Raw genomic sequence first — 25,292 nt, forward strand, 5'->3', positions numbered from 1 at the left:
TAACAATGGTAATATTTTTACATTTGTTTATCATCCAGATACTTTTTAAAATCAACTTAAACCTATCTCAGGTATACTTCCCCACCTCCACTCCTCTTAACTTTTACCTCAAGAAGCTAGTTGACATATCACAAATATCTACTGAAATATTTCTGTATATATGCATCAGCTCTAAATAGTGTATTTTAAAAATAGGAGGTGTTTTCTGTGACTCTACAGCAGCTTTGCAAATATGTCAAAATTTACACCCTAATGTTATCTCTGGAAATATAGTAGGAATAAAATAAATAAAACCAGCCCTTTTATTCTTCTTCCTTATTTGTTTATATATGTATATCAAGAAAGTGTTTACAGTGGAGAATATTTACTCATTGTTCTTATTTTTATTAATTTAAATCAGGTCTTAACTAGATTATAGCCTGACCAGGTAATGGTACAGTGGATAGAGGGTCAACCTGGGATGCTGAGGATGCAGATTTGAAACCCCAAGGTGCTGGCTTGAGTGTGTTGAGCAAGGGGTCACTGGCTTGGCTAGAAACCGCCCCCCCATCAAGGCACATATGAGAAAGTAATCGAAAACTAAGGAGCCGCAACGAATTGATGCTTCTCATCTCTCTCTCTTCCTGTCTGTCCCCCTCTGCTTTAAAAACAAAAACAAAAAACTAGATACTAGGTTTTATAATTAAAAGATGTTTTCTTTTACTAGAGATCAAAACAATTACCAGAATATTTTAATAGTTCAGTTACTACAAATTCTGAGCTTTTTTTTTTTTTTCTTTTAAATTCAGTGAGAGGAGGGGTTTTCTGTGACTCTACAGCAGCTTTGCAAATATGTCAAAATTTACACCCTAATGTTATTTCTGGAAATATAGTAGGAATATATTTCCTGCACAGACTCCCGCATGTGCCCTGACTGGGATCCATTGGGCAAGCCTACTAGGGGGAGATGCTCTGCCCATCTGGGGCCCTGGCTCCATTGCTCAGCAACCAAGCTCTTCTTAGTGCCTGAGGCAGAGGCATGGAGCCATCCTCAGTGCCCGGGGTCAACTTTCTCCAATCGAGCCATGGCTGCAGGATGGGAAAAGAGAGAGAAAGAAGTGAGAGGAGAAGGGGTGGAGAAGCAGATAGGCGCCTCTCCTGTGTGCCCTGACCCGAAATAGAACCTGGGACATCCACACAGCAGACTGACACTCTACCACTGAGCCAACCAGCCAGGGCAAATTCTGAGCTTTTGTAAGTATTTATACACTTTAGAAAAACTGACACCAGTTAATGTAAATTACTTTGCTGTTATAATCTAAACAACTGGAAAGAAACAAACTCTCTATTTATATTGATCTTTAAAGTTTTGATACTTCAAAATACTACATTTTGTACAGTTTAGTTTTATAAGATTCAGCAATGATATTCAGAGGTGTTTTATATAAAGTTTTTTTATTTTTTATTGATATTAGAGAGGGAAGGGAGAACGAGACAGAAACATTGTCTTTTCCTATATGTGTCTTGATATGGGCTTCAGTCTGCTGCTTTTGCATATTGGGACGATGCTCTAACCAACCGAGCTGTCTGGCCAGGGCCAGGGGTTTTCTTTTTTTGTGGGAGGGGGGTTAAGATTGTTTTTTTCTTTTGTTAGTGAAAAATAGACAAGGAGGTGATATAGTTTGCCTACAAAAGAACAGTTTACTTAAAAATGAACTTTAAAAATGGGATATTAGCTCTCATTTAAATTTTTTTTAATTGAATGTATTGGAGCGACATTGGTTAGTGGAATTATACAGGCTTCAGGTGTACCATTCTATAACACAGCATCTGTATGTTGTATTGTGTTCACCACCCGAGTCAAGTCTCCTTCTGTCACCATTTATCCCCACTTTACCCTCTTCTACCACCCCCAACCCCCTTTCTCATTTTTAATAAGTAAATTGGGATGCTAGTACATCTTCCAAGCTTCCAGTACTTTTTTTTTTTTTACAGAGACAGAGGGATAGACAGAGACGGACAGGAACAGAGCGATGAGAAGCATCAATCATTAGTTTTTCGTTTTGACACCTTAGTTGATCATTGACTGCTTTCTCATATGTGCCTTGATCATGAGCCTTCAGGAGACCGAGTAACCCCTTGCTTGAGCCAGTGACCTTGGGTCCAAGCTGGTGAGCTTTGCTCAAACCAGATGAACCTGCGCTCAAACTGGTGACCTCGGGGTCTCGAACCTGGGTCCTTGGCATCCCAGTTCGATGTTCTATCCACTGCACCACCGCCTAGTCAGGCCCAGTATTCTCTTTCACTGTTTATCCTGGACTGTTACTCGCACCTGTCTCAAGGAGACATATACCCTTCCTTTAACCGACCCAAGCATGCCTGAGGTTCCCTCTCTCGCACCAGTCATGATCTCATGTTCTGTCTCATCTGAAAGTGCTCTCTGAGAAATTCAAGTCCCTAAACTGTGCTTATGATGCAATTATCCCTTTTGTGAAAAACTTCTAATTGGGTTGGTGGTGGTAATAGAAGTTAGTTATAATAAACAGTACTTTTTTTAAATTTTCCTAATTGAGAATTTCTGAATCTTAAAAAATTTATTCTATAAAGTTTCTGGAGTTTTACAAACAGGAAACATACTGGTTCTAAAATGTAGGGAAAAAAAATTCAGAATTACCTCCATAATTACTTTTGATAAATTCATGTTTCTAAATTTTGTTGGAAATGCCATGAGGTAACAAAATCAATTTCATTTATTTCACAAATAGTACTTTCTTATCTGTATTAATCCAGAATTATGCTAAGGCCTGGGAGACAGATGAATCAACCCCCAGAACCCCCCGCAGGAAGCCAGTTTGGAGAAGACAGACTAGAACACCAAGGCCTGCCACTCAGAGTTGAAGGAGACTGGACAGTCAGGTGAAGGGAGACTCCGGAAAAGGCGGCCTGTGTGTGTGACACCCCTGCTTCCACACTGTCTGCTCTTTTCCAGATGCTCCTGTATGAGGAGAACTGCTTGGTCTACATTTTTGTTGGATGATTCATAGTGACCTATAGATTACTCATTGTTCTAAATCATCTTGACCTTTACCAATCTCTTTCTTCCTTTCCTTGAAAAATTTACTTGGAGAGCTATAGAGATGTCTGCAATTAGCGCAATACTAATTGTGTTAGCCTTCACTGAACTCTGTCAGACAGTTTGGTATTTTGTGTAAAAGAGGTTTCCAGGTTTGATGTGACTAATTCTTTGCTTCGTATTGAAAGTTTATCACTTTAAAAAAGCTATACCAAGCCCTGGCTGGGAAGCTTTGTTGGTTAGACCGTTGTCCTGATATGTGGGTTTGATCCCCGGTTAGGGAACATACAAGAATCAACCAATGAATGCATAAATAAGTGGATTAACAAAATGATGTCTCTCTCTCAAATTAATGAATAAAAATTTTAAAAAAGGCTGGGCCCTGGCTGGTTGGCTCAGTGGTAGGTAGAGTGTCAGCCTGGCGTGTGGAAGTCCCGGTTTCGATTCCTGGCCAGGGCACACAGGAGAAGAGCCCATCTGCTTCTCCACCCCTCCCCCTCTCCTTTTTCTCTATCTCTCTCTTCCCTTCTTGCAGCCAAGGCTCCATTGGAGCAAAGTTGGCCCGGGCACTGAGGATGGCCCCATGGCCTCCACCTCAGGCACTAGAATGTAGAATGGCTCCAGTTACAGTGGAGCAATGCCCCAGATGGGCAGAGCATTGTGCCCTAGTGGGCATGCCGGGTGAATCCCGGTCGGGCGCATGTGGGAGTCGTCTTTCAGCCTCCCTGCTTCTCACTTTGGAAAAATACAAAAAAACCCAAAAACTATACAAAACCTTTCCTTTATTTGAAAATACTTGGGAGGAGATGGAGGGTGTTTAATTTCTTGAAGGGATAATTTTAAAAAGTTGGTTTGCAATTTATATAATAATACTATTTATTATTCCTTAAGAAAACTATTAAGTGTGCCTTATTATTTTTTTCTTCTTCTAACTCATTATCCCTCCTTCCATATTAACAACCATCCTATAGCATTCTTTTTTAAAAAAAAAAAAACCTGTGTACTATGATTGTGCCCATAAATCTGTCCATGGATTTTAAAACTTCTTTTCCTAAAATTCTGGGTGTAGATGATTTAAACAGTTGCCCAAAATGCATGGTACTTCTGAAGTGAGACTATTAGCACCTTTATACCTTTTGCAGCCAAAGTAGGCACACCCAGGCAGGCAGTGTGAGTGTGTCCTTGGAGTAGGCATGGCTATCTGGGTAATTTATTGGGGGTTCACAGAATAAAGTTAGTTTTATGTCAGAACCTTGTTGAAGCAGGCCTTTGGTTTTCTACTCTAATCTGTTTCTTGGAAATACTGATTATACCATCTTAAGAATAAATGCTTGAATTTATTTGTATGGCCTTAGCTTTAACATATCTTGTCTTATTTCTTCCTCAGAACAATCTTATAAAGCTTCGTGTATTTCAGAAGTGTCTGCTCAGTATTTAAGTGTGATTGATCAAAAGAGACCCCCTCCAATAAAAACACCCTCTCTTTCAAGGACTATATAGTCTAGTTTGGGAAACAAGAATGAACTAGCCAGCAAACACTGGTCCAGGTCTTGCTCGCACGGGTTTCCCCAGGAGCCCTTCACAGTGCGTTATTGAAGGTGGGCTCCCCATCTGCTGCGAGCAGTTCAGTGTGCTGAGTGTTGGATGGGGCAAGCTCAGAGCGCTGATTGGAGAGCTGGAGGCACATTTCTGTGGGTGTGTCATGGAGAGCAGGAAAGTTACACAGAGGAAGGCTAATAAAAAATAAAGCAAGTCTGGCAGAAGAATTTAGGGATATTTTGAGAAAAAAAAATTTTTATTTTGAGAAAATTTTTATCCCTTTTTTTAAACCTCAGTCTAATTTTTATTTTACTAATAAATAGATAATATATTTTATGATTCAGAATTTAAAAGATGAAGAAGTGCGCTCGCTCTCCTTCCCAGGAGTACCTTCCCCTACACTCTCTGCTTCCCTCAGGCACCTTACCGTATCTCCTTCCTTTTGCCTAAGCTCCAAGGACCCTTCTACCTCTGTAACTTTCTGAATGAACTTTCTCTTACAGTTTGAAATCAATTAATTAAAAGGCAAAAAGATACACAGTAAAGATCTTCCTCCTATGCTCTTCCCCAAACCACCTAGTTTTACTTTCTAGACATGATTGATGGTATGGGTTTCTAGTGTGTTATTCCCAATGGTATTTTTATGCATAATAAGTAACTCTACAGATATTTTCTTTTCATTTATAGAAATATTGGCACATAGTACATCTTGGTTTTCTTCCCTCCTGCTTCACAATGCCTTCGAGATGACCCCATGTCAATGCATGAAGAGCTTCCTCGTTCTTAGTCATAGCTGCTTAGTATTTTTGTGTAAGCAGCATGTACCACAGTTCTCTTAGCCAGTTACCTACATGTAGGAATTTTAATGATTTCCAGTATCTTCCAATTTACAAATTAGGCTGAAGTGAATAACCTGTGTGGATGTCTTTTAGAACAGTGGTCCCCAACCTTTTTTGGGCCACGGACCGGTTTAGTGTCAGAAAATATTTTCACGGACCGGCCTTTAGGGTGGGATGGATAAATGCACAAAATAAAATTATGCAACTGGCGTAAAAACTGTGGTATTTTTAAATACAATTGTCGAACTTATGAGACAAGCGTCAAGAGTGAGATTTAGATGGATGTAACAGAGGGAATCTGGTCATTTTTTAAAAAATAAAACATCGTTCAGACTTAAATATAAATAAAACGGAAATAATGTAAGTTAGTTATTCTTTCTCTGCAGAATGGTACCAAATGGCCCACGGACCGGTACCGGCCTGGGGGTTGGGGACCACTGTTTTAGTACATGTAGGAGTTGGTGTTAGAAGTTAGATTCCTGGATCAAAGTATGAGAAATTAGATTTTGGCAGCTGTTGCCAAATTACTGTCTGCAGAGGCTCTGCTGCTTTACCCTCCCACGAGCCACAGTATTCAAGTGCCTGTTTCCACATATATTTCACAGAATCAGTTTTGTCAGGTCTCTCGTTTTTGTTTTGCCAATCTGATATGTGCAAATAGTTTCTAAGAGTATCTTAATGTTTGTAAGGAGAAAACAATGCAAAACAATTTCCTCTTTGTCCCTAGTATGCTTATGTTTGTTAATTAAGATGTTGACTTATAATTCAGATAAGCAACAGTGTTTAGTAAGCCTTTGAAGCTCTAAAAATTGAAATTGGAAACATATTTTCCTATTCTAAGTTCTGAGACTGAACACATACCAGCAAACAGTGTGTGATTGGTGGTTGAGCCAGGCAGAAACTGTTCCCTGCTTTTACAGAATTTGTAATCTGGAAGCAAAGGAGATAAAAAATAAAACGTGCGTGCAGTGCTTTGACAGGAAAGTACATGCAGCTGTGGGAGCACACGCAGTTTCAGGAGGGAGGGAATCCGGGAACGTTCAAGTTTCCCGTCTGACCTTCATACCAACCCCATGAAACGGTTCGGATTGGTAATATTACGCCTTCAGCACCATGAGGAAGTAGACCCCAACAAGTTGAATCGAATCCAGGAGTGCAGAGCCAGAACCAGAATCCAAGATCTTTTGGCTTCCTTCCTCAGCATGCTGCCTCTGTGCTCCCTGCAGTTCCTGCTCGGTGACAACTAAGCCTTTTTGAGAGTCTCATTGTCATAAAAGTGCTGCTCTGTTGAAACTTGAGAGACTTGAACGCAGTATTGCAAGAGCCTCCTGGTCTCAGTGGTGAGGTATATTTCCTCCGTCCGGCTCCTTTTAGCTTATTAAAACAAACCGTGCCATGTTTAGAAGACATTTACTAGCATATTTTATTTTGGTATCAGTGCATTTCCTTATGATTACACAATGTCATTCCAAGAGGAGTGAGAAATCAGACCAAGGCCACATTGCTGCCTTTTCTGGTCTGAAGTTTTTGAACTAAAGGATGTATCTAGAGTTGATGGAGCCTTTGGCACAGTACAGTTCTCCCCCTGCCAAGCTAATGATGGTGTATCTTACAATAAATGGTATCAAATGGAGGAAATTATAGTATGTAAAGCATTTAATGCAATAGCAAGTACAATATGTTCAATAAGTAGCTGTATCATTTTTTAAATTGGGTAGAATTATGGTTCTTGTGTTAAGACCACTTCAGTGGGGAAGTGGGGTCTGTGCCGGGCAGTCCGTCTGCATAGGGAACAGCAGGAGGGCACTGCTGTCTCCTCTAGGAACCTGGATGTTGACGGTGGGAGGTAACAGTGAGATTTGTAGCTGTAAGTTCCCTGGTAGCTGTAAGTTCCCTGCAAACTAGAGCTTCTTGATTCATGAAACTAGCATAGATTTTTGTTGTTGCTCTTTATCATCTCTTGTTCTTTGAGGACATCTTACCTGAAAATTTTCAGCCCTCACTCAGTGTGCCTCAGGGAGGCTGAGTGTTTCCTCCGGGCTGCAGTGTTGGAGGGGGAGCTGGAGCCGGAGCCAGAGCCGGAGCCGCTCGGAGCCGGAGCCGGAGCCGGAGCCGGAGCTGGAGCCGCTCGGAGCCGGAGCTGGAGCCGCTTGGAGCCGGAGCGGCGGTACTCTGCTGGAGAGCCGGGGGGAAAGGGGGCTTCACGGAAGGAATTAGGTCAAAATGGTTTGTGAACTGCCACTCCCTTTTTGGAAAGTCTCCTTCCAGTGGCAGACGGAGGTGCCAACTTGTACTTTATTAAACAGGGCAGCCTGTCCTTCCAGATCTTTCTCTGCAAACACATCTAAAATATCTGTACTCCAGTTTCAGAGCGTTGATTCTCTGGTAGATGGAACATTAAACGGGCTCCTACTGTGCACACTGTCTTCTCAACCCTCTCTTTTAAAATGCAGTTATAAAATGTATCTTGGTACACACAAAAGTATTTAGGTATAGAAAGGAGCATTAACTCTAATTCTCTTTCAAACAATTCATTGTAGCTGTGTGGGTAGGGGTGGGTAGAGAAAACTATAAAGCAAATGTGCTAGAATTCCAGTATTTGGGGTATCTGAGTGAAGGGTTTGTAGGAATTCCTTTTACTGTTTTTTGTAACTTTTCTGTAAGTATGGAATTCCTAAAGAAAATTTAAATACATGTCTTAGCATTTTTCTGTGCAAACTCATATATTTACTGTATTTTAAGTCTACTTAACATGCTTCTGGATGTACTGTAAAGGTCTTTAGTTGGATTCTTATTGTTGGTCATTGATCATTTTTTGGTTATTTGCCATTATAAACAATACTGCTTAGTGATCTTAAAATGTGATATATTTCCAGGTATTAGAATTTGCATTGCCAAACCCCTTTGAAATACTCGTACTTCCATAATGGACCTCACAGGATAATTTTAGTAAATTAACTAATTAATATTCTCTCTCTCTCTTTTTGTTTTTTTTTAAGCAAGAGAGAGAGAGGGGAAGGGAGGTACAGACAAGACGGGAAAGAAGAGGCAAGAAGCATCAACTTGTAGTTGTGGCACTTTAGTTGTTTTCTCATATGTGCCTTGACCATGGGGCCCCAGCCGAGCCAGTGATCCCTTGCTCAAGCCAGCAACTTTGGGCTTCAAGCCAGTGACCATGGAGTCATGTCTATGTTCCCACGCTCAAGCTGGCAACTCCGCGCTCAAGCCAGAAGGGCCCACACTAAGCTGGCGAGCTCAGAATTTCGAACCTGGGTTCTTATCATCCCAGATCAATGCTCTGCCAGGGGTCCCCAAACTTTTTACACAGGGGGCCAGTTCACTGTCCCTCAGACCGTTGGAGGACTGCCACATACAGTGCTCCTCTCACTGACCACCAATGAAAGAGGTGCCCCTTCCGGAAGTGTGGCTGGAGGCCAGATAAATGGCCTCAGGGGGCCGCGTGCGGCCCGGCGGGCCGTAGTTTGGGGACGCCTGCAGTCTATCCACTGCACTACTGCCTGGTCAGGCTAACCAATTAATGGCTGAACGTAAGAACTTATTTAGAATTTTTTAATAGGTTAAATGGTGACTGTTTAGCAATATGTATCTTACCCTGATACTAATAAATAGTAAGCTATAGAAAAATTTCTTCAGCCCTAGTTGGTCTCATGTAATAAAAATTTAGAAAGAAAAATGAATCTTTTAGTGACATGAAACATCTTGGCTAAGTGTTGACTGCTTGAGAAATTATGACAATTAGAAAGGTTTTTAGTGTCCTGACGTTGTAGCGTTTTGACTTTATTCTGTTGGGAGCAGTGTGAAAATGCTTTTTGCCCCGTTGCAACATACTTCACTTTTTCATTGATTGCTAAATATTTTAATTGAATCCCCCTTCTCATTCCAGCAATAGATAGGATGAGGGGACTATTTGACCAGAATTAGTACAGTCATATGCTCTGTTCTGTTGATTCATCTTCAACTTAATAATTGTTACTTTTCTAATGATGCATATGAAAAATTGAGACCATAGACTATAGTTACATTTTACCCCTAGGTCAAAATAGCAGGACATTACTGCTAAAACATTTGTTTACTAATGTTTGGTTTAGGTTTTAGGCATTCCTTAATGGCTTTGAGAAAAAAAAGTGAGGCCGGACCAGGTGGTGGCACTGTGGATAGAGTGTCCACCTGGGATCCTGAGGACCCAGTTTGAAACTCTGAGGTCACCAGTTTAAGTGTGGCCTCGCTGGCTTGAGTGTGAGGTCATAGACATGACCCATGGTCACTGGTTTGAGCCCAAAGGTCACTGGCTTGAAGCCCAAGGTCACTCACTGGCTTGAGCAAGGGGTCCCTGGCTTAGCTGGAGTCCCCTAGTCAAGGCATGTATGAGAAAGCAATTGAACAACTAAAGTGTAGCAACTACGAATTGATGCTTCCCATCTCTCTTCCTTCCTCTTTGTCTGTCCGTCATCCCTCCCTGTCTGTCTGTCTCTCATGTGCGCATCCTCTCTCTCTGTCTCTCTGAAAAAGGAAAATAGAAAAAAAAAAGTGGATAAGCCCATTATCTAGTTGTTGACATACATGATGCCTGAAGGCAGGTCAGGTAGAACCAGCAGGTAAAAGGGATATCTGTGATTCTTTAGTTATACCTGCTAACTTCCAAGCCCTACCTCAGAAATAACAAACTGCAAACATTTCAAAATGCCATGAAATTACGAGTTTTAAAACCGGACCCAAGCAGGTCCAATTACATTTGTATTTTGACATGTCCATTAGATTCGATTTCAGGACAATGTGAATGTTGTATGTGTTTTTCTTTTTCCTTCTTCATTAGCATACATTGGAAGTAGGAAACAAGTTTTTAAACTCTAATTCAGGCACTTGCAGCCAATGCTGTATTAAATTACACTCAAATTAGAAACAAGAGCCAGGAAAAGAACCCTTTTCCATCCACTCTAGCTATGAGTCAAATATTGCACCAAATTGACGGGGAAGACTAGCACTGTCTGCACAGCTGTGGCAGCAACAGCAGGGGTGTGTGTTGTATAGAACTTGCCCTGGGCACTTTGGCTCATTAATTGACATACATCAGAAGTTACTGTTCTTTTGAAAACCATGAAGTCATGGATTTTGTTTTTCTGTCTCTAAGGAAAAGAATTTTTTTTTAAAGGTTTAACTTTTCCATTTTCTCTGCACTTAAAAAATATGAAGGCTGTAAAATAACATTTCCTAAATCCTTTCTGTGTGGTGGCACTAGCATCGGCAGCCATTGTTTGTTTAGGTGGGGATAAGAAAGAGGTATAAGTAGTGGATCTTTTCTCCAAGAAAGTGAGGTGATTGCTCTCCTTAGGGTCTTTCTCTGGGGAATATTGTGTGTGTGTGTACGTGTGTATATGATGTGTGTATGAAAGGTCAAAACACTGGCTTGAAGTAGGGCTGAAGACATTTAGGTTTAAAATAATATTTTGGCAGGTTAAAGTATTACCAAAAAAAAATCTGTCCTTAAGTGGATATTGGCCACCTTACTGTGTAGGCTTATACTAAGATATCCAGATCATTGTCATTGTTGTGTACATTTAACTTGGCTCTAGACTAATGTTGCTAAGAAGGAGCAAACTGTGACACTGCTTTTATTCCTTTCTGCTTCCACTTTTGTTATATTTGTTATTCCTCTAGATTTAAGAATATACTAATTTTCTTTACACATTTTCCTTCGGAAACTTTTAACCTGGCGGTCATAATTAGTCTTTCATTGTATCCAGTGGAATCTCTTCCCTTACAATTAAGTTGGGCTAATCTCTTTTGTTTTATTTCATCCAGAATGTGAAGTTCCTAATATTTAACTACTAAAGGGCAGGCCCCAAGGTGATTCGAATTTTGAGAGTGTTGCTGTATTAATACCAGCATCTACTAATACTCTAATTGGTTTTTATTTTGTTTGTATGTATGTGTGTTGATTTTTTCTTTCTTTTTACTTTCAGCAGACCTACTCCAATGAAGTCCATTGTGTTGAAGAGATTCTGAAGGTGAGTTCATGGTTATTGTTTCTCACTTGAATAAATATTTAACTAGGCAGGCATATATCCATTTACTTTGACTTTAGTGAAAAGTTGCCATTTCAAATTCCTTTAAATAGGCCCAACACCACCTCAGACACCTCCAAAATCAGAATTGCCCAGAGTAGTAACAAAGGGAGTCTAAGTATATTACCAAACTCTTTGACAGATTTTATTAATAAAAATGAAGTCTTCAAACTGCAGGACATCTGGACCAAAGTTTTAACACCTCTCTCTCAAATTTTGCTGGTTGCCCATAAACACCCATGAGAGTTGCTTTCCAGAGGGGGACTCCTTACACTGATGCAGTCAAGGGGGCACCAGCTGTTACCAGGTGCTTGATTTGTGCCTCTTGGTGGTTTATAGGGGGCACCTCATATGTATAGCCTTATCTGCATTGAGATCATCACTTTCTAAAGGGATAAGAACAGAATTTAAATGGACATCTATCTGTAGCCCTATGAGGAAGACTTGCTTATTGAGTGTGCCATGAACATTTGTGCTGCTTCTACAAAAACATCGTTGAATCCATTATCCATTTGTTCAAATTTTCTTTCACAAGGGTGGCAAATTGTTTCTAGAATTGAGTTCTAATAGGAGAAAAATTCCCTTCATGAACCACCATGCTTTTTATCAGAAAAGAATGATATAAACTATTGTTTTCCATTTTGGCTTTAAATTCCAAGAAATCTAGAGCTAAATTTAATGCTCAGATATAGTCATTGTAATGATTGAGAGTTTTATTTATTTCTCATTCTTCCTCTATGGCTTTTAATTTTCTTCCATGTCTGTTTGTTTGGTTTTTTTGTGTGTATTTTTTTCTGAAGCTGGAAACGGGGAGAGACAGTCAGACAGACTCCCGCATGCGCCTGACCGGGATCCACCCGGCACGCCCACCAGGGGCAACGCTCTGCCCCTCCGGGGCGTCGCTCCGTAGGGACCAGAGCCACTCCAGCGCCTGGGGCAGAGGCCAAGGAGCCATCCCCAGCGCCCGGGCCATCTTTTGCTCCAGTGGAGCCTCGGCTGCGGGAGGGGAAGAGAGAGACAGAGAGGAAGGAGAGGGGGAGGGGTGGAGAAGCAGATGGGCGCCTCTCCTGTGTGCCCTGGCCGGGAATCGAACCCGGGTCCCCCGCACGCCAGGCCAACGCTCCACCGCTGAGCCAACCGGCCAGGGCCCCATGTCTGTTTTAATGATATTATTGCTTTATCTTTTACTATAAGTTTACTAATATTTTTTGGAAGTAGGAGAAAAAATATTGATATACATATTTATTAATTTGTATCTACTGCTCACTTTTTTTCCTTAAAAATATATGCTTATCCAATTTTTTCTTTAAAAAAAAATTTTTTTTTTAATTTTATTTATTCATTTTAGAGAGGAGAGAGAAAGGGAGAGAGAGACAGAGAGGGAGAGAGAGGAGAGAGAGATACAGAGAGAAGGTGGGGAGGAGCTGGAAGCATCAACTCCCATATGTGCCTTGACCAGGCAAGCCCAGGGTTTCGAACCGGTGACCTCAGCATTTCCAGGTCGACGCTTTATCCACTGCGCCACCACAGGCCAGGCTTTAATTTTTAATTGTAAAGTATTAAGTGAGGTGGAGCTGAAACCAGTAATTAAGTAAATTGTTTACCTTCTCACTTGTGAAATTTTTATAAAACTAGTGTCTGATCAGATATTTGGAAAATATTTTTGTTTTACAATCTTTTGCCTTGTAGTTTTGTAGTTAGGACTTTCTGAGAAAGAAATATCTCTAAGGAAACAGTTTGTCTTGCTAAAAATGAGAAATTTTTGTCAACCAGCAAGGAAGATGAATAATAAACAAGTTATCTTGATCAAGTTTTGTTTCATGCTCTCCCTCTGGTATTTCTGAAATTCTTTGAATGGTGAGTCATGAAAACAACAAATAACTTGGTTAGAAAATATGGCCTTAATATTTTCTTTGAAGTTGTATGTGATTTATTCGATGGTTATTTGCAAAATAAATGAAGCTATAGATTAGTTGTGTCTGCATATGTCAATTGCTTCTCTTAGGTATTGATGTATGTTAATGTATGGCTGTTGACTCCTTTATCGAGGATGATGGTATTAGAGCATCAGACAAGCATTGTTCATTTAAAAACTCATCCATTTTTTCTCTCCTCTCATCCAATATCATGTTGAGTTCTTACTTATTTGGAAATGCTTGAAAGTAAATGGTCAATACATGCAACAGGTGAGTATTTTTGCTTGGAAAGTATAAATAGGGCGACCAAATAGAAGCATGTCTTGCCTGAAGAAGGCACAGGCTTTTTGCATAGTGGAGACTTAAAGTCTGTCTCCTTCTCTTCTACTGTGTTTGTAGCCTTAGTTAAGTCTGTGTTCTCCTGGGGCCTCCGTTTTCTCATCGCTAGAATGAAGACCCTGGACTAGCAGATGATCTCCAGGATCCATTCCAGCTCTCACTCTGATGCTGATCCATATACGTACTTTTCTCTTCCTCGAGGTTCCTGTTCTTACCTTGTGCCAGCAATTTATGAGGATTGCCAGGAATCCTAACACAAATCTTTCTGATGGGCAATAGAGACAGTAAATAGTTCTCTAACAGAAAAATCGATCATGGAAGATATTGTTTGGTTCTCTAGGGTAGATATTAAGGGTGGAAGTGTTTTAATGAAGGGGAAGTGGTAGCCTATAACTTCTGCAGGCTGATGGAATAACAAAATAGCAGACAGACACTGCTAGAAACCAGGAATTGGTCATGCACAAGAGTCCAGCCAGGGCAATGTGCTCTTAGTGAGTGAATGGAAATAGCGCAGGTTTTCTACCTACAGTGGCGTGGCCTGCTGGTACAGCCTCTTGGGGAATAACTCAGTACTTGTAAATGTTACCTTAGTGCAACATTCTGGTGACATTGGTATAATGTGTGTTAACATTACTGTTTGTTCATTCATTCATTTACTCAACAAATATCCCTTAAGCTTCAGATACTTTTCTAGGCACTGGTGATGCTATACGAATAAGACAGAGTCCTTCCTCTCGTGGAGGTTATAGTGGGGAAGATGAATTTATAAGAAAATGCCAGATAATGATAAATTGTATGAGTCCTATAGTAGACAAATGAACAGATGACTTGGCAGAGAAAAGAGTGCAATAGCCTTGAGATGGGAACAGATTGGTATGTTAGAGAACAGTAAGAACTAGACAGGGCGTCTAGAGCAAAATGAGGGAAGTGCGGTGTGGAGCGCTGTGTCACCCAGAAGGCCAGGACTGAGGCAGTGCCAAGTCATGTACCCCCACTGGTGCCATAAGTCATTGTTAAGGCTGGGAGCAAATTCACGGTCTTGCGATTCTGGGCAGTTTCTTTTCCTTATGGCCCCAATTTTCTTAAAGTCTAGGTTCCTTTCCTAAGTTAGGCATTTAGGAAAGAATATAAATTCTTTCAGACTACAAGCAAGACACTCAGGGCCTGAAAGAGTTTATGCACATTCCATTGCCTAATTCAATAGCTGGGACAGCCTTAGGCATTGAGAGTAGGATGGATGTTTTCTGGGAATAATTGGTGACTGAAAGTCATAGATTGAAATTCTAAAGAAATTCTTAGAAAACTTAAAGGTGGTACTTTCAAACACCTTCTCCATTAATTATTGTTTGTTTTTACATTGTAGCATTATAATGGTCCCTTAGCATAAAGTATAGTCAAATAAATAAAAGAGCAAGGAGCTCTCTGGTGCAGTATTGAAGTTTGGTGCAATACTGCACCATTGAAGTTTTTTAAAAGCTAGGCTTTTAATCAAAAATTGTAATGCTTTTGATATTTTAAGTGCTTTCTGTGCACCCATCTCCAAGCATTTTATGTCAATTACCCTTAACACTTTGAAAAATAAGTGGTCTTAGTCTACGTGCTGTTGAGAACGAGGCTCAGAGAGCTCTGACAAGTCAGGCTCATGTGGCTGGTGAAGGTCAGAGTTAGAATTGCAATCTGGGTCTCTGGCTCCAGAGCTCTTATCTCTTTCCATTATATTTTAGTACAGAACTTCTCCAAGCCAGTGCTCAGACGAGGAGATGTTTCCCATTTAATAAAAATTACTCAGAAAAGGCAACATCAATTACTTCACTTGTTACTGTCCAGGCCATTTATGTTGATCCTGGGGCTGTAGCAACCTAGAGAGTGACTGTGGGGACAGGCCAGAGAAGGTGCGAACCGAGTTTGGGATTGGAAATAATCGGCTGGAGCTCCGTTTTCAGTTGTTGCAAGGATCAGTAGATGTCTCTGTGGTCATAGAGAGGTTGGTCAGCACTTCGTGAAGAATGAAGTGTTATAATACACAGTGTGTTATACATGGAAAGTAACATAACTTGATCTGGGGTCATCAGCTTGCTGGTCGATCTTTAAGCCAGTTTGCCAGGCAGGTCGGACAGATGTGGTTTCATGAGCAAGAGAGTGTCCCTGAAAATAGTCACTTACACGTTTGTCTTTTCCACAATGCCGGATTTATTGGGGGAGACCTCCCCAATAAGCCAGTAGAGTCACACGCAGGTAGAAGTGAGTAGAGTGAGTGTCCAGCACAAAGTCCCAGTCACTGGCGGGGTATGCAGGTGGAGAGGTGAGCGTTGGTCTCAAGCCCGGTGGCTGCGGTGGCAGCACGCATCCAGTGGAGTGGAAGTCCTGCAGGGCTCCCAGCGTGACCTGTGGTGCAGCCGACCTCGAGCATCACGTGATCAGAGCTCTGAGTTCTTACAGCCAGCAGTGGGTGGAGGGAGGTCCCACTCGTATCAGTGTCCAGATGGAGTCGTTATCTGAGTGTCCAGATGTGTGGTTTGGGGCATTTCCGTATGCCCCATTACCTGTTGACATGACTGTCCTGGCTGACAGTGACTCCGTATTGTATTGTCAGATGTGTTCAAAAAGTCCTCTCTGCATTTGCTCTATACATGTGGAATTGGACTTTTCCCTCTTAGACTGGGAAAAGCCAGTGCTTTAAGCCACTGGCTTTCTGAGACACATAGTCAGTCATTTTGGATCTCATTTTCTCATCTACAAAACAGAAGGGTTGGAATTAATGATCTTCAATGCCACTTTAGCTCTTAAAGTGTGTCTGTGTGCTCATGCATGTGTTTGTAATTGGACACCTTTAATCTGACATTGTTTTCCGATGATTTTTTTTTTAGCAAAGTAAAATACAATTTATGAATGTGCTTAGGAAAAAAATAATTCATGTCAAGAAAAATATATTAATTTGTAGGATTTAGAAACCTCACCTGCATAAAGAGTTAAATAGAAATTAAACTTCTGTTAATGGAAAGAGAAGGTAATATTTTGAGGCCCTTTCCTCCACACAGTTCTTATGTACTAACACTGTGTATCAGGGAAGGGTCAAATCCATTAAAACTCTCCCAAGAGGAACAAGTGACCTGAATTACTTGTTTGCTTAAGTCAAACAGGAAAGTTCTTCTTCCTTTGAACTTAAGTAATTCCAGGAAATGCAATAAAGAAGCTGAGGGAGAAAGAAAGCATTGAGCAGACTCCGTTTTCACAGTTATATAAGCCCGGTAATTCCTATTACCTTTTATACACCTTGTCATATTCAGAGTGTTAAGGCCATGACTGTTCTGTGTTCTTGTTTTTTATTCTTCAAACTGATTTTTTTTTTCAGTTTTGTAAGTTGGAGATCTTCAGCTTTTGCACATAGCTCTCATTAAGTAAGAGTTTTTTTAAAAAGCAAATGAAATAACTTTTAAAGTTTCACTTTTCATTTACCATCAATCTACTCTATATTGTTTAAAAAGTTAAGTAGCAATAAATGTTCTATTTATAACTAACTTTTTCTTCCCTTTTCAAATCTCTTTTCAGGAAATGACCCATTCGTGGCCTCCTCCTTTGACAGCAATACACACGCCCAGCACAGCTGAGCCCTCCAAATTTCCTTTCCCCGCAAAGGTAACTCCCGCCAGTGCGGCAGGTGCTGCATCCCAGGAGGAAGTCTGAGACACTGCTGTGAGCCATGTCAGTCAGTCATTGTTGGAATCTTTGGCGATTAGGTTAAAATTCCAATTAATTTGGCTTCTACAGGGCTTCATAATGCTTTAAAACACTTTATTCTCCAAATTATGCCAGTAAGAACATCTTACATTTGTATAGGGTTTTGTAGCTTTGAAAGCCTTCAGAACTTTCTAATAAGTGTTCTCACTTGAGGGTCATTACCTAGAGGTGGGAAAACAGGAACAGGAAATTTAGTGAGGTGTGTTGTCTGATTCCTAGTTTCGAATTTAGATATGTTCACATACATACATACATACATACATGCTCTATGAGCTACCTATCCAGGGCTGTGCTGGTTTTAATAACATGCAGATCATCAGCTGACTCACATGTTTCTGTTACAATATTTGTGAGCAGCATATTAAAAATAAAAACAGTACTATTTTTCTTTTTAGGGGAGGGTTGTACTTTAGGATAGCCTTAAGAATGTAGAAAATATCAGCTTCAGATCTGTCTGTGTTTGTCTAGCCTGGTACACGCGCACATTGTTAATATATTATAGCTGTTGCTTTCTGTACTATTGTTTTCAGGAGGTTATGTCAATGCAAACCAGTATTTGCCACATTAGATATTTTATATATTTTCTAATGATACGGTAGTTTAAAAAAGAAAAAAGATGGTTTATTATAACTGGTCTTAATGTAAAACATATACTTTGTTTTAAAAAAAGAAATTTTTGCTCAACACCAAAGGAAAAATAAACTAGGGAAGAAAGGAGGCAATAAAACCTACTTTGTGTAAAAATTCTATTTATTAGTGTTTAATAGATTTAGCCATTAGATTTATAAACCCTAATAATTGGAGGTTTTTACTTTTCTTTCTAGGATTCTCAGCACATCAGTTCTGCAACCCAAAACCAAAGTAAGTGAATACGTACAACTGATTATTGCATTGGAGAATAAAACATGCTTTTTACTGTTTTAATATGAAAAAAAAAATAATGAAACATGCCCCAGCAGAGATGAGGGATTCCTGTGTTGGAAAAATAGGAGGGGGGGGCAAATACAAAACTGTTCTTTAGGTGGAATTTCAGATTGTTCTAAAGAGTTCATGATGCTGTCTTAGTAAAGTCCTCAACAAATATAATTTGGTATTACCTGACGCATGGTAAGTATCTTGAATGAGACTCTCGAAACCTTGTGATCCAGGAATTGTATACAATGGTGGGCAAAAGCAGGCTCACAGTTGTGGGTGACATATTTTTGAGTTGATATTGTAATAGTCATAACCTGCATGTCTTTTTCCATATGAACAACTGTAAACCTACTTTTGCCCATCCTTCTATAAGACTGGGTTGGGATATTTTGTGTGGTCCTTCTATATTTTTACACAAAAGTAAGAAGTTTTTATAAAAAATACAGCACACAGTTTCTTTAGCCCTTCTACATGTATTTGCCATATAATTCACTTTTGAACCCCTTTTATGGATTGTAAATATTTGAAAATTCAGGGGAAATCAGAAGAAAGCTAACTGTATCCAGCTTTTGTCCTCATCAGTAACCCTGATAAATTCTTTATGTCCCAACCTAGTCTTCAAAGGATTGGTAGAACAAAGTAGGCTGTGAGTTGCGTGTATTTTTATCGGGCGAGGGAGCCCAGATGTAGATATTTCATGGAAGTGACTCTTCCTTCATGTGACCCTACCTCATTCCTTTCCCCCACTTACATTTTCCCCCTTGATTAGTCTACCATTTAAATTATATGTGAGAAGAGTAAAAAGGTGAGAACAGCAAGAAACAGAGCGCTCTTCCTCTGGAGCAAGCTACAGCCTGAGAACCCAATCTGTTCTGCAGCGCGTTTTTGTAAAGAAGGTTTTATTAGGACACAGCCATGCCCATTTATTTATTATTAAGCTACAAGGTATAGCATGCAAAGAATAAAGTATATATCTGCCCCCTGCTCTAGAAGTACTGAATAAGACTTGCAAAGAGCTCTAAATTTCCCCCAAATGCAGAGAAATAAGCCTGACCATCTTGCCACAGTGTTGTGTAAGTAGCAAGAAAAAAATGAACAGAAATCCATGGTGGCTTGGGGGGGATTAGGAAATCCTTTTGTTCTCAGCGTCTTGGCAGCCTGTGCAAAGGTAGGTGATACAGTGGGCTGCAGGCGCAGCTGTGCACAGGATTGCTGTGTGCTCCTTTACCTCCGCATGCTGGGCTGCCAGCCCTGCAGGTCTCTGCCTTCCCCTGGGTTACGCACAGCTGGATACTTAACTCCTGGTTTAGAAAGACCTTTTCATCCTTTAAACTGACTCCTCCTTTTAGCAAATATAGTTGAAGATGGACTGGTAAGTGCTTTCTTGTCTAAGCATGGGTGGTCCTCTTGACCTGTGGAGTGGTGTGGCCCAATTCCTTATTGCTCTGATGAGACGTTTTTCAGATGCCAGAGGTCTCCTGTAGGTCTTGGCTCTCCAGATGTTTACCCTGGGGTCTAACTATGCTGCCGCCACTTTGTCTGTTGGTGTTTTGTGGAACCTGTTTACCTTTGTGAAAATGTGGCTTTTGTGGGGCCAGTTGGACCCTAAAGGGGATTAGTTGTAGTTGAATGAAGAGGAAGTAGAGTTTATGTAGATATATAGTAGTTTTCAGAAAGGTCGAGCTTGACACACATTTCTCAAAGTATGCCCAGCAAGAGAATTCAAACATCTGGAAAAGTGATCTTGTGGTTTAGGAGGCTGTAGAGCCCAGAGAATAAGATATAGGGATTTTACGTATATGTCCCGGTGTTCATGTCCACATTTGCAAAAAATATGGCTGCCTGAGGACAACCAGAGCCTCGTGGAGCTCAGGGCCTAGTCAAAATGACTATATAGGAGTCCCTGACAGTGATCAGAGGGGTGATTTTAGCCCCACTAATTTATAGTCCAGGCCCTGGCTCCCTAGCCAAAAAGGGAAGCAGTTTTAGAATATCGTGTAAGAGCTGCTGCCACCATGAGGATAAAGTGGTTAACTGCAAATATTCAAAGGTCTCTACAGGACACTTGTGAAAAATATCATTCACCTTTGCTTACACGGCACCCATATTTCCATTCCACTTCAAGTTGTGTTTCAGGTCCCTGTTACTTCGTGCTTAGACAAAATCAGCAGCCTATTAACTGGTTTGTTGCCTCCATACTTAACATTTCCTGCTCCCTTCTAGGTTCTATGAGTTTACACCCCCAGAATAATCTTTCTGAGAAATTGCTGCATTTAGTCCCTGTTTAGACCTTTGGTGGTGTCTCATTGCCAGATAAATAAAGTCATAACTTCCTGTGCTGGCATTCAGAGCCCTCCAGAATCTGACTTCTACGTGTCCTTCCGTGCTGGCCACCTCAGATTCTGCACCCCAGCCTTACCCTTTCCAAATCTGTGCGGTTTTAACTCCTCTCACTTCTCTACCTTTGTGCACACCATCTCTTTTGCCTGAAGATCTTCCTCACCCTCCTGCCAGAAATCATTCTGTCAAAATCTCTACCATCCTTAATGACACAGTTAACTTTGTTCCCTTTTTCATTTGTCTTCTTTAACCACCGACAACAGAGGGACCATTCTTTAGGTTCCTATCGCAGCTAATTTATGATTGATTTGTGTACTTAATCTCATACTACACAGGGTTGTAGGTTTTGGTGCCCCTGTTTGGTGTCCCTCAGTTAACTGTAAGCTCATCGAGGACAGGGTCAAATGCCTTCAATCTGTTACCTACTAGACAGTCTGTAAATAACTGTAGAACAGATAAATTGTGTGGGTGTTGAATAATGGGGGGACAGCTGGGAGGCAGAGCGTGATTGGCCGTGTCCAGAGGCTGTAAACGGAGTGCTGGCCAAGGACTAATCAATACCTGAAGTGAGACCAGGTGGCAGTGAGAGCAGCCTGTGACAGTGCCTCCGTGGGAGCCCCGCCAGCAGGTCAGGGAGAGGCAGGTCTCCAGGGCAGGGCGTCAGGACGAGGCCGGCAGTGGGATGGGCCTGCTGCAAGCAGCGCTTTTCAGAGTGTGTGTGTTCTGGGAAGGGCTTTTCATTCTGAGCAAGCGCTCTCTCTAGAAGGAACAGTAATAACGGTGCGATTATTTATGGTAATCGCAGTGTTTAGCACTCGGGTTGGCAATTTAAATTATACTAAGTGTGTAGGTGAAAAAAGGTGAGGGAGGGGGACAGCAAAAGGAATTTGTGACTAGAAACCTCATGAATATATGTCACTCTGCTGCTCTAATCATTTTTTTCCCTCCCCCATAGAACAGTATGATACATCTTCAAAAACTCACCCTAGTTCTCTGCAGGGAACATCGTAAGTAAAAAGCTTTGATTAAAAGTTTATAATACAATATTGTCATTTCCCCTGTACATCTGTTGCTTGGTGTCCCCCCCCCCACCGCCCCACCCTGCTTTCAAGTAATAATTTTCATAATACAGTGCTGCACTGCAGAGGGAAGAAACGGCCTGCGTTTATTTTGGGTTACGTTCTGTTGCATGTTTAGGCACCGTAGGAGAGTGTGCTAAGGGGTTTTCTCAAAAGAAAGGCATTTGAGCCAGATTTTAGCTTTATAAATTTAAGTCTTAAGGAGCTTTAGCTCTTGGAAACAAATTTGGGGTGTGTGTGTGCATAATTGAAGATTTTCTGGCAGCTCTTTGGCCTCGTTTCAACGGGTGAGTCCTGTTGCCCAGCTGTTCTTTATTAAGGCCAAGTAAGTCCAGATAGATTTTGGGTTTTTGGAACAGTTTGAACTACATAATAAAGATTTTTAAATCAGCATTTTCACCCAATTACTTGATAGTATTGAGCTAATAGTACTTTTCTCACGTTCCTAAAAGCGGTGTTTAGGAGCTCAGCAAGAAGGCCTTGCTCTCCAGCATCTCACTGGTCACTCGGGGAGTTGCTGGTCTCAGGCTCAAGCCCCAGCCTTCATCTGTTTTCTAGGTGTATTTGTTCCATGTGGTTTGGAAGGGGGGCTGCTATGGACTGACTGTTTTTAAAACTGTATAGTTGTGGTAAACAGGTAATTCTGTCTTCTGGCCATGACCAAATGTGGGATCAAGTCAGATCGCCCTTCCCAAGTGCTGCCATTCTTGTGGTGCAGTTTTTTGTCATTTCTCCACAGCAAAATAAGAAAAGAACAATACAATGAGATTTCTTTTTTAAAGTGAACTTATTATATAGTTTAAGGGTGGGGTTTTGTGTGTGTGTATGTATGTAATAAAAATCTTTCATTTGCGGTACTGGCAGATGGTGAGTTTTTGCTTGTTTTTTTTTTTAATCTTTTATTTTCCCCTTTTTCCCCCCACATGAGAGAGAGAGAGAGAGATAGACAGGAAGGAAGCAAGATAAGCATCCCCTCGTAGTTGCATGACTTGAGTTGTTCATTGATTGCTTCTCATAAAGCCTTAACCAGTGGGTTCCAGCTGAGCCAGTGACCCCTTGTTTAAGCCAGCGACCGTGGGGTCAAGTGTGTGATCCCACGCTCAAGCCAGCGACCCTGCACTCAAGCTGGCGACCTCAGGGTTTTGAACCTGGGACCTCAGCATCCCACGTCGATGTTCTGTCCACTGCGCTACCACCAGCCAGTCCCTTTATTATTCTTAAAAAAATTTTTTTTTACTGGCTCCCAAATTTTGAACATCTAGAATCACCTGCCTAGATTAATTACGTTAAAAAAAGGAAGAAGTTTGTTAAGCCAGTTGATAGCTGGTAGAGAATAGAAACCACAACTCCAAGGACCACAACTGAAATAATTCTGTAAAAGCTCTGTAACTTCCCCAAGGTTTCACACCCCGTGCTCTTTCTAGTGGTTAGTAGTAGAGCTTTTTAGACCATAAAAAGCCCTGGTCAGTGTCTTTGGGGGCAGTGAGGAAGGGGAAATTGAAGAGCTTGCCTTACCACAGGGCAATAAGAATAGAAGGGAGAGATCTCCAAGGAGGCAAGTGGGCGAAGGAAGCAGCCAGGTCACGGGCCTGTGAGTAGAAGAAAGACAATGAGGTCAGATCCAGGCCCAAGAAGTTGCTTTAGGCTGAGGTCAAAATTGTACCCTCCCACTCTCCAGCTCAGGTTGGGCAGGACTTAGCCCATTCTGCTACTCAGAGAAATGGGTAGTTCTGATAAGTGAGTTGAACCACTGAAGTCAGAGTGCCTAGAAGTTTCTAACAGGTATACTTATATTTTATGATATATGTAATGTTTTCTTTATAAAAACTTTTTTGCTATATATAAAAGTTAACTAGAAAATAATTTTGTTATGATTCTAATTGATTTAGGGAAGGGAGGAAAGTAGGACCTAGTGGAGGTGAAGAGGAAGTGGAGAATGCCCAGTGGAGAAAATAACACTGAGCCTGGGTAGATGGGGGGGTGCTGTATGGTTGTGGTTGTGTGGGGGTGGGTTATTGCATTCAGAAAGTGCCCAAATGAAAGGTACCTCCAGGATAAAGGAATCATATTTATGGAGACTGGATGAAAGCAGTGTTCCAATTAATTTGTAAAGTGCCGTCATTGTTTTGGATTTAGTACGGTAAATCTCTTACTGCACACAGGTTAATTTGATCTGATGTCAGCGTTAGAGTTCTTTGATATGCACTTAAACTGTTTGGCACATACGGTGCCAGAGAGATAGTCTAATGCACTTTGAATGTCAGGGGAAAAAATGTGAATTACAGGTTCATTTGTACTTTGGCTTTAAAAATCAGTCTAAGTCACAGTGCTTTTTTGTTTCAGTTACCAGCACTTGGGAATTCTTAGAAAAGTGGAATATTATGTATGAAGGAAAATGGAAGGGCTTAGCACTAGAGAATAAGCTATGGAAAGTCCGTGTTAGCTTATATCTGTCCGGACTTGGGGGAAGCGGGAATGCTAGCCAGGTGGCGGAATCCGTTCATTGCCTCTCCTCTCTGTAGTTGAAGCTCTAGTTAGTTCTCTAATGATGACTTCCTCTGCTAAGCTCTGCAGGGAAGTGATTAGCTAGGATGTCAGTGCTGTTTGCCCCTAAGTTTAGGGGAGGGGATGTTGCTTTCAGGCTCCTTTCTTTTCCAAGGCTTAGGTCTGTTGAGTTCTCAGGGAAAAGTACAAAATATTTCATTTTTAAAATAAAGTTACTATGTCCATTATATCATTGTGGACAATTCCCCTTCTGTGCAGCCAGATACAGTTGATGGGTATCGATTCTTCTGTCAGCCTCTCTGAAGGACTGATCTGTTAATGTTTAAGAAACTGTAAAATTAGACTAATTTTCTCCCTTTTCCCATTCATAAATTGTCAAATCCTTACTAGAAAGTGCCCATCTTCATTTTTCTTATATCCTGTCTCAGAAATCATCAGTACTTATTTAGACTAAAAGACAGAAATTAGTTATTATAGCAATTTGAAGTTTTTATTTACTTAAATGGAAAGTTTCTTCTGAAATGAGGGGAATATCTGGATGTAAAGGCTGTAATTGAGATCGTCCTGGAATTTTGATTAGGAGAAACAGTACAAAGTGAATAAAGGCGGGGAAGAGTCTTGATACCTTTTTAAATGAGCCAAAGTTTTCAACTTTTACTCAAAATGTTACTTTTTTAAAGTATCTTGGCAGAGGACTAAGGAAGCCTCATTCTTCTAGTTTATTGTAATATAAAGCCATCTCTTCAGGGTATGCATTAGCTGTAATGTCCTAGAATTAAGTCTGGCCCTGGCTGATGGCTCAGTGGATAGAGCATCAGCTGGCATATGGATGTCCTGGGTTCGATACCCAGTCAGGACACACAGGAGAGGCGACCATCTGCTTCTCCCCCACCTTCTCTCCCTCTTTCCCTCCCATAGCCAGTGGCTCGATTGGTTCAAGCCTGACC

The 25,292-nt window shown here is 41.0% G+C and overlaps 1 protein-coding gene across 4 annotated transcripts in view; it reads left to right on the forward strand.

Annotated features, from left to right (window-relative positions):
• AFF1 (ALF transcription elongation factor 1) overlaps positions 1 to 25,292 on the forward strand; it is a 210,229-nt gene that overhangs the window by 141,695 nt on the left and 43,242 nt on the right. For 3 of the 4 annotated variants that reach the window (XM_066385023.1, XM_066385025.1, XM_066385027.1), the window contains 4 exons: positions 11,412 to 11,456; positions 17,318 to 17,404; positions 18,331 to 18,367; positions 21,717 to 21,768. In XM_066385023.1, the coding sequence (XP_066241120.1) occupies positions 11,412 to 11,456; positions 17,318 to 17,404; positions 18,331 to 18,367; positions 21,717 to 21,768 (221 nt within the window). The remainder of the gene's footprint in view (positions 1 to 11,411; positions 11,457 to 17,317; positions 17,405 to 18,330; positions 18,368 to 21,716; positions 21,769 to 25,292) is intronic. The other variant, XM_066385024.1, reaches the window with a different exon arrangement.

The sequence above is a fragment of the Saccopteryx leptura genome, chromosome 5 (assembly GCF_036850995.1).
Source record: "Saccopteryx leptura isolate mSacLep1 chromosome 5, mSacLep1_pri_phased_curated, whole genome shotgun sequence".
In the NCBI taxonomy this organism is placed as follows: Eukaryota; Metazoa; Chordata; class Mammalia; order Chiroptera; family Emballonuridae; genus Saccopteryx; species Saccopteryx leptura.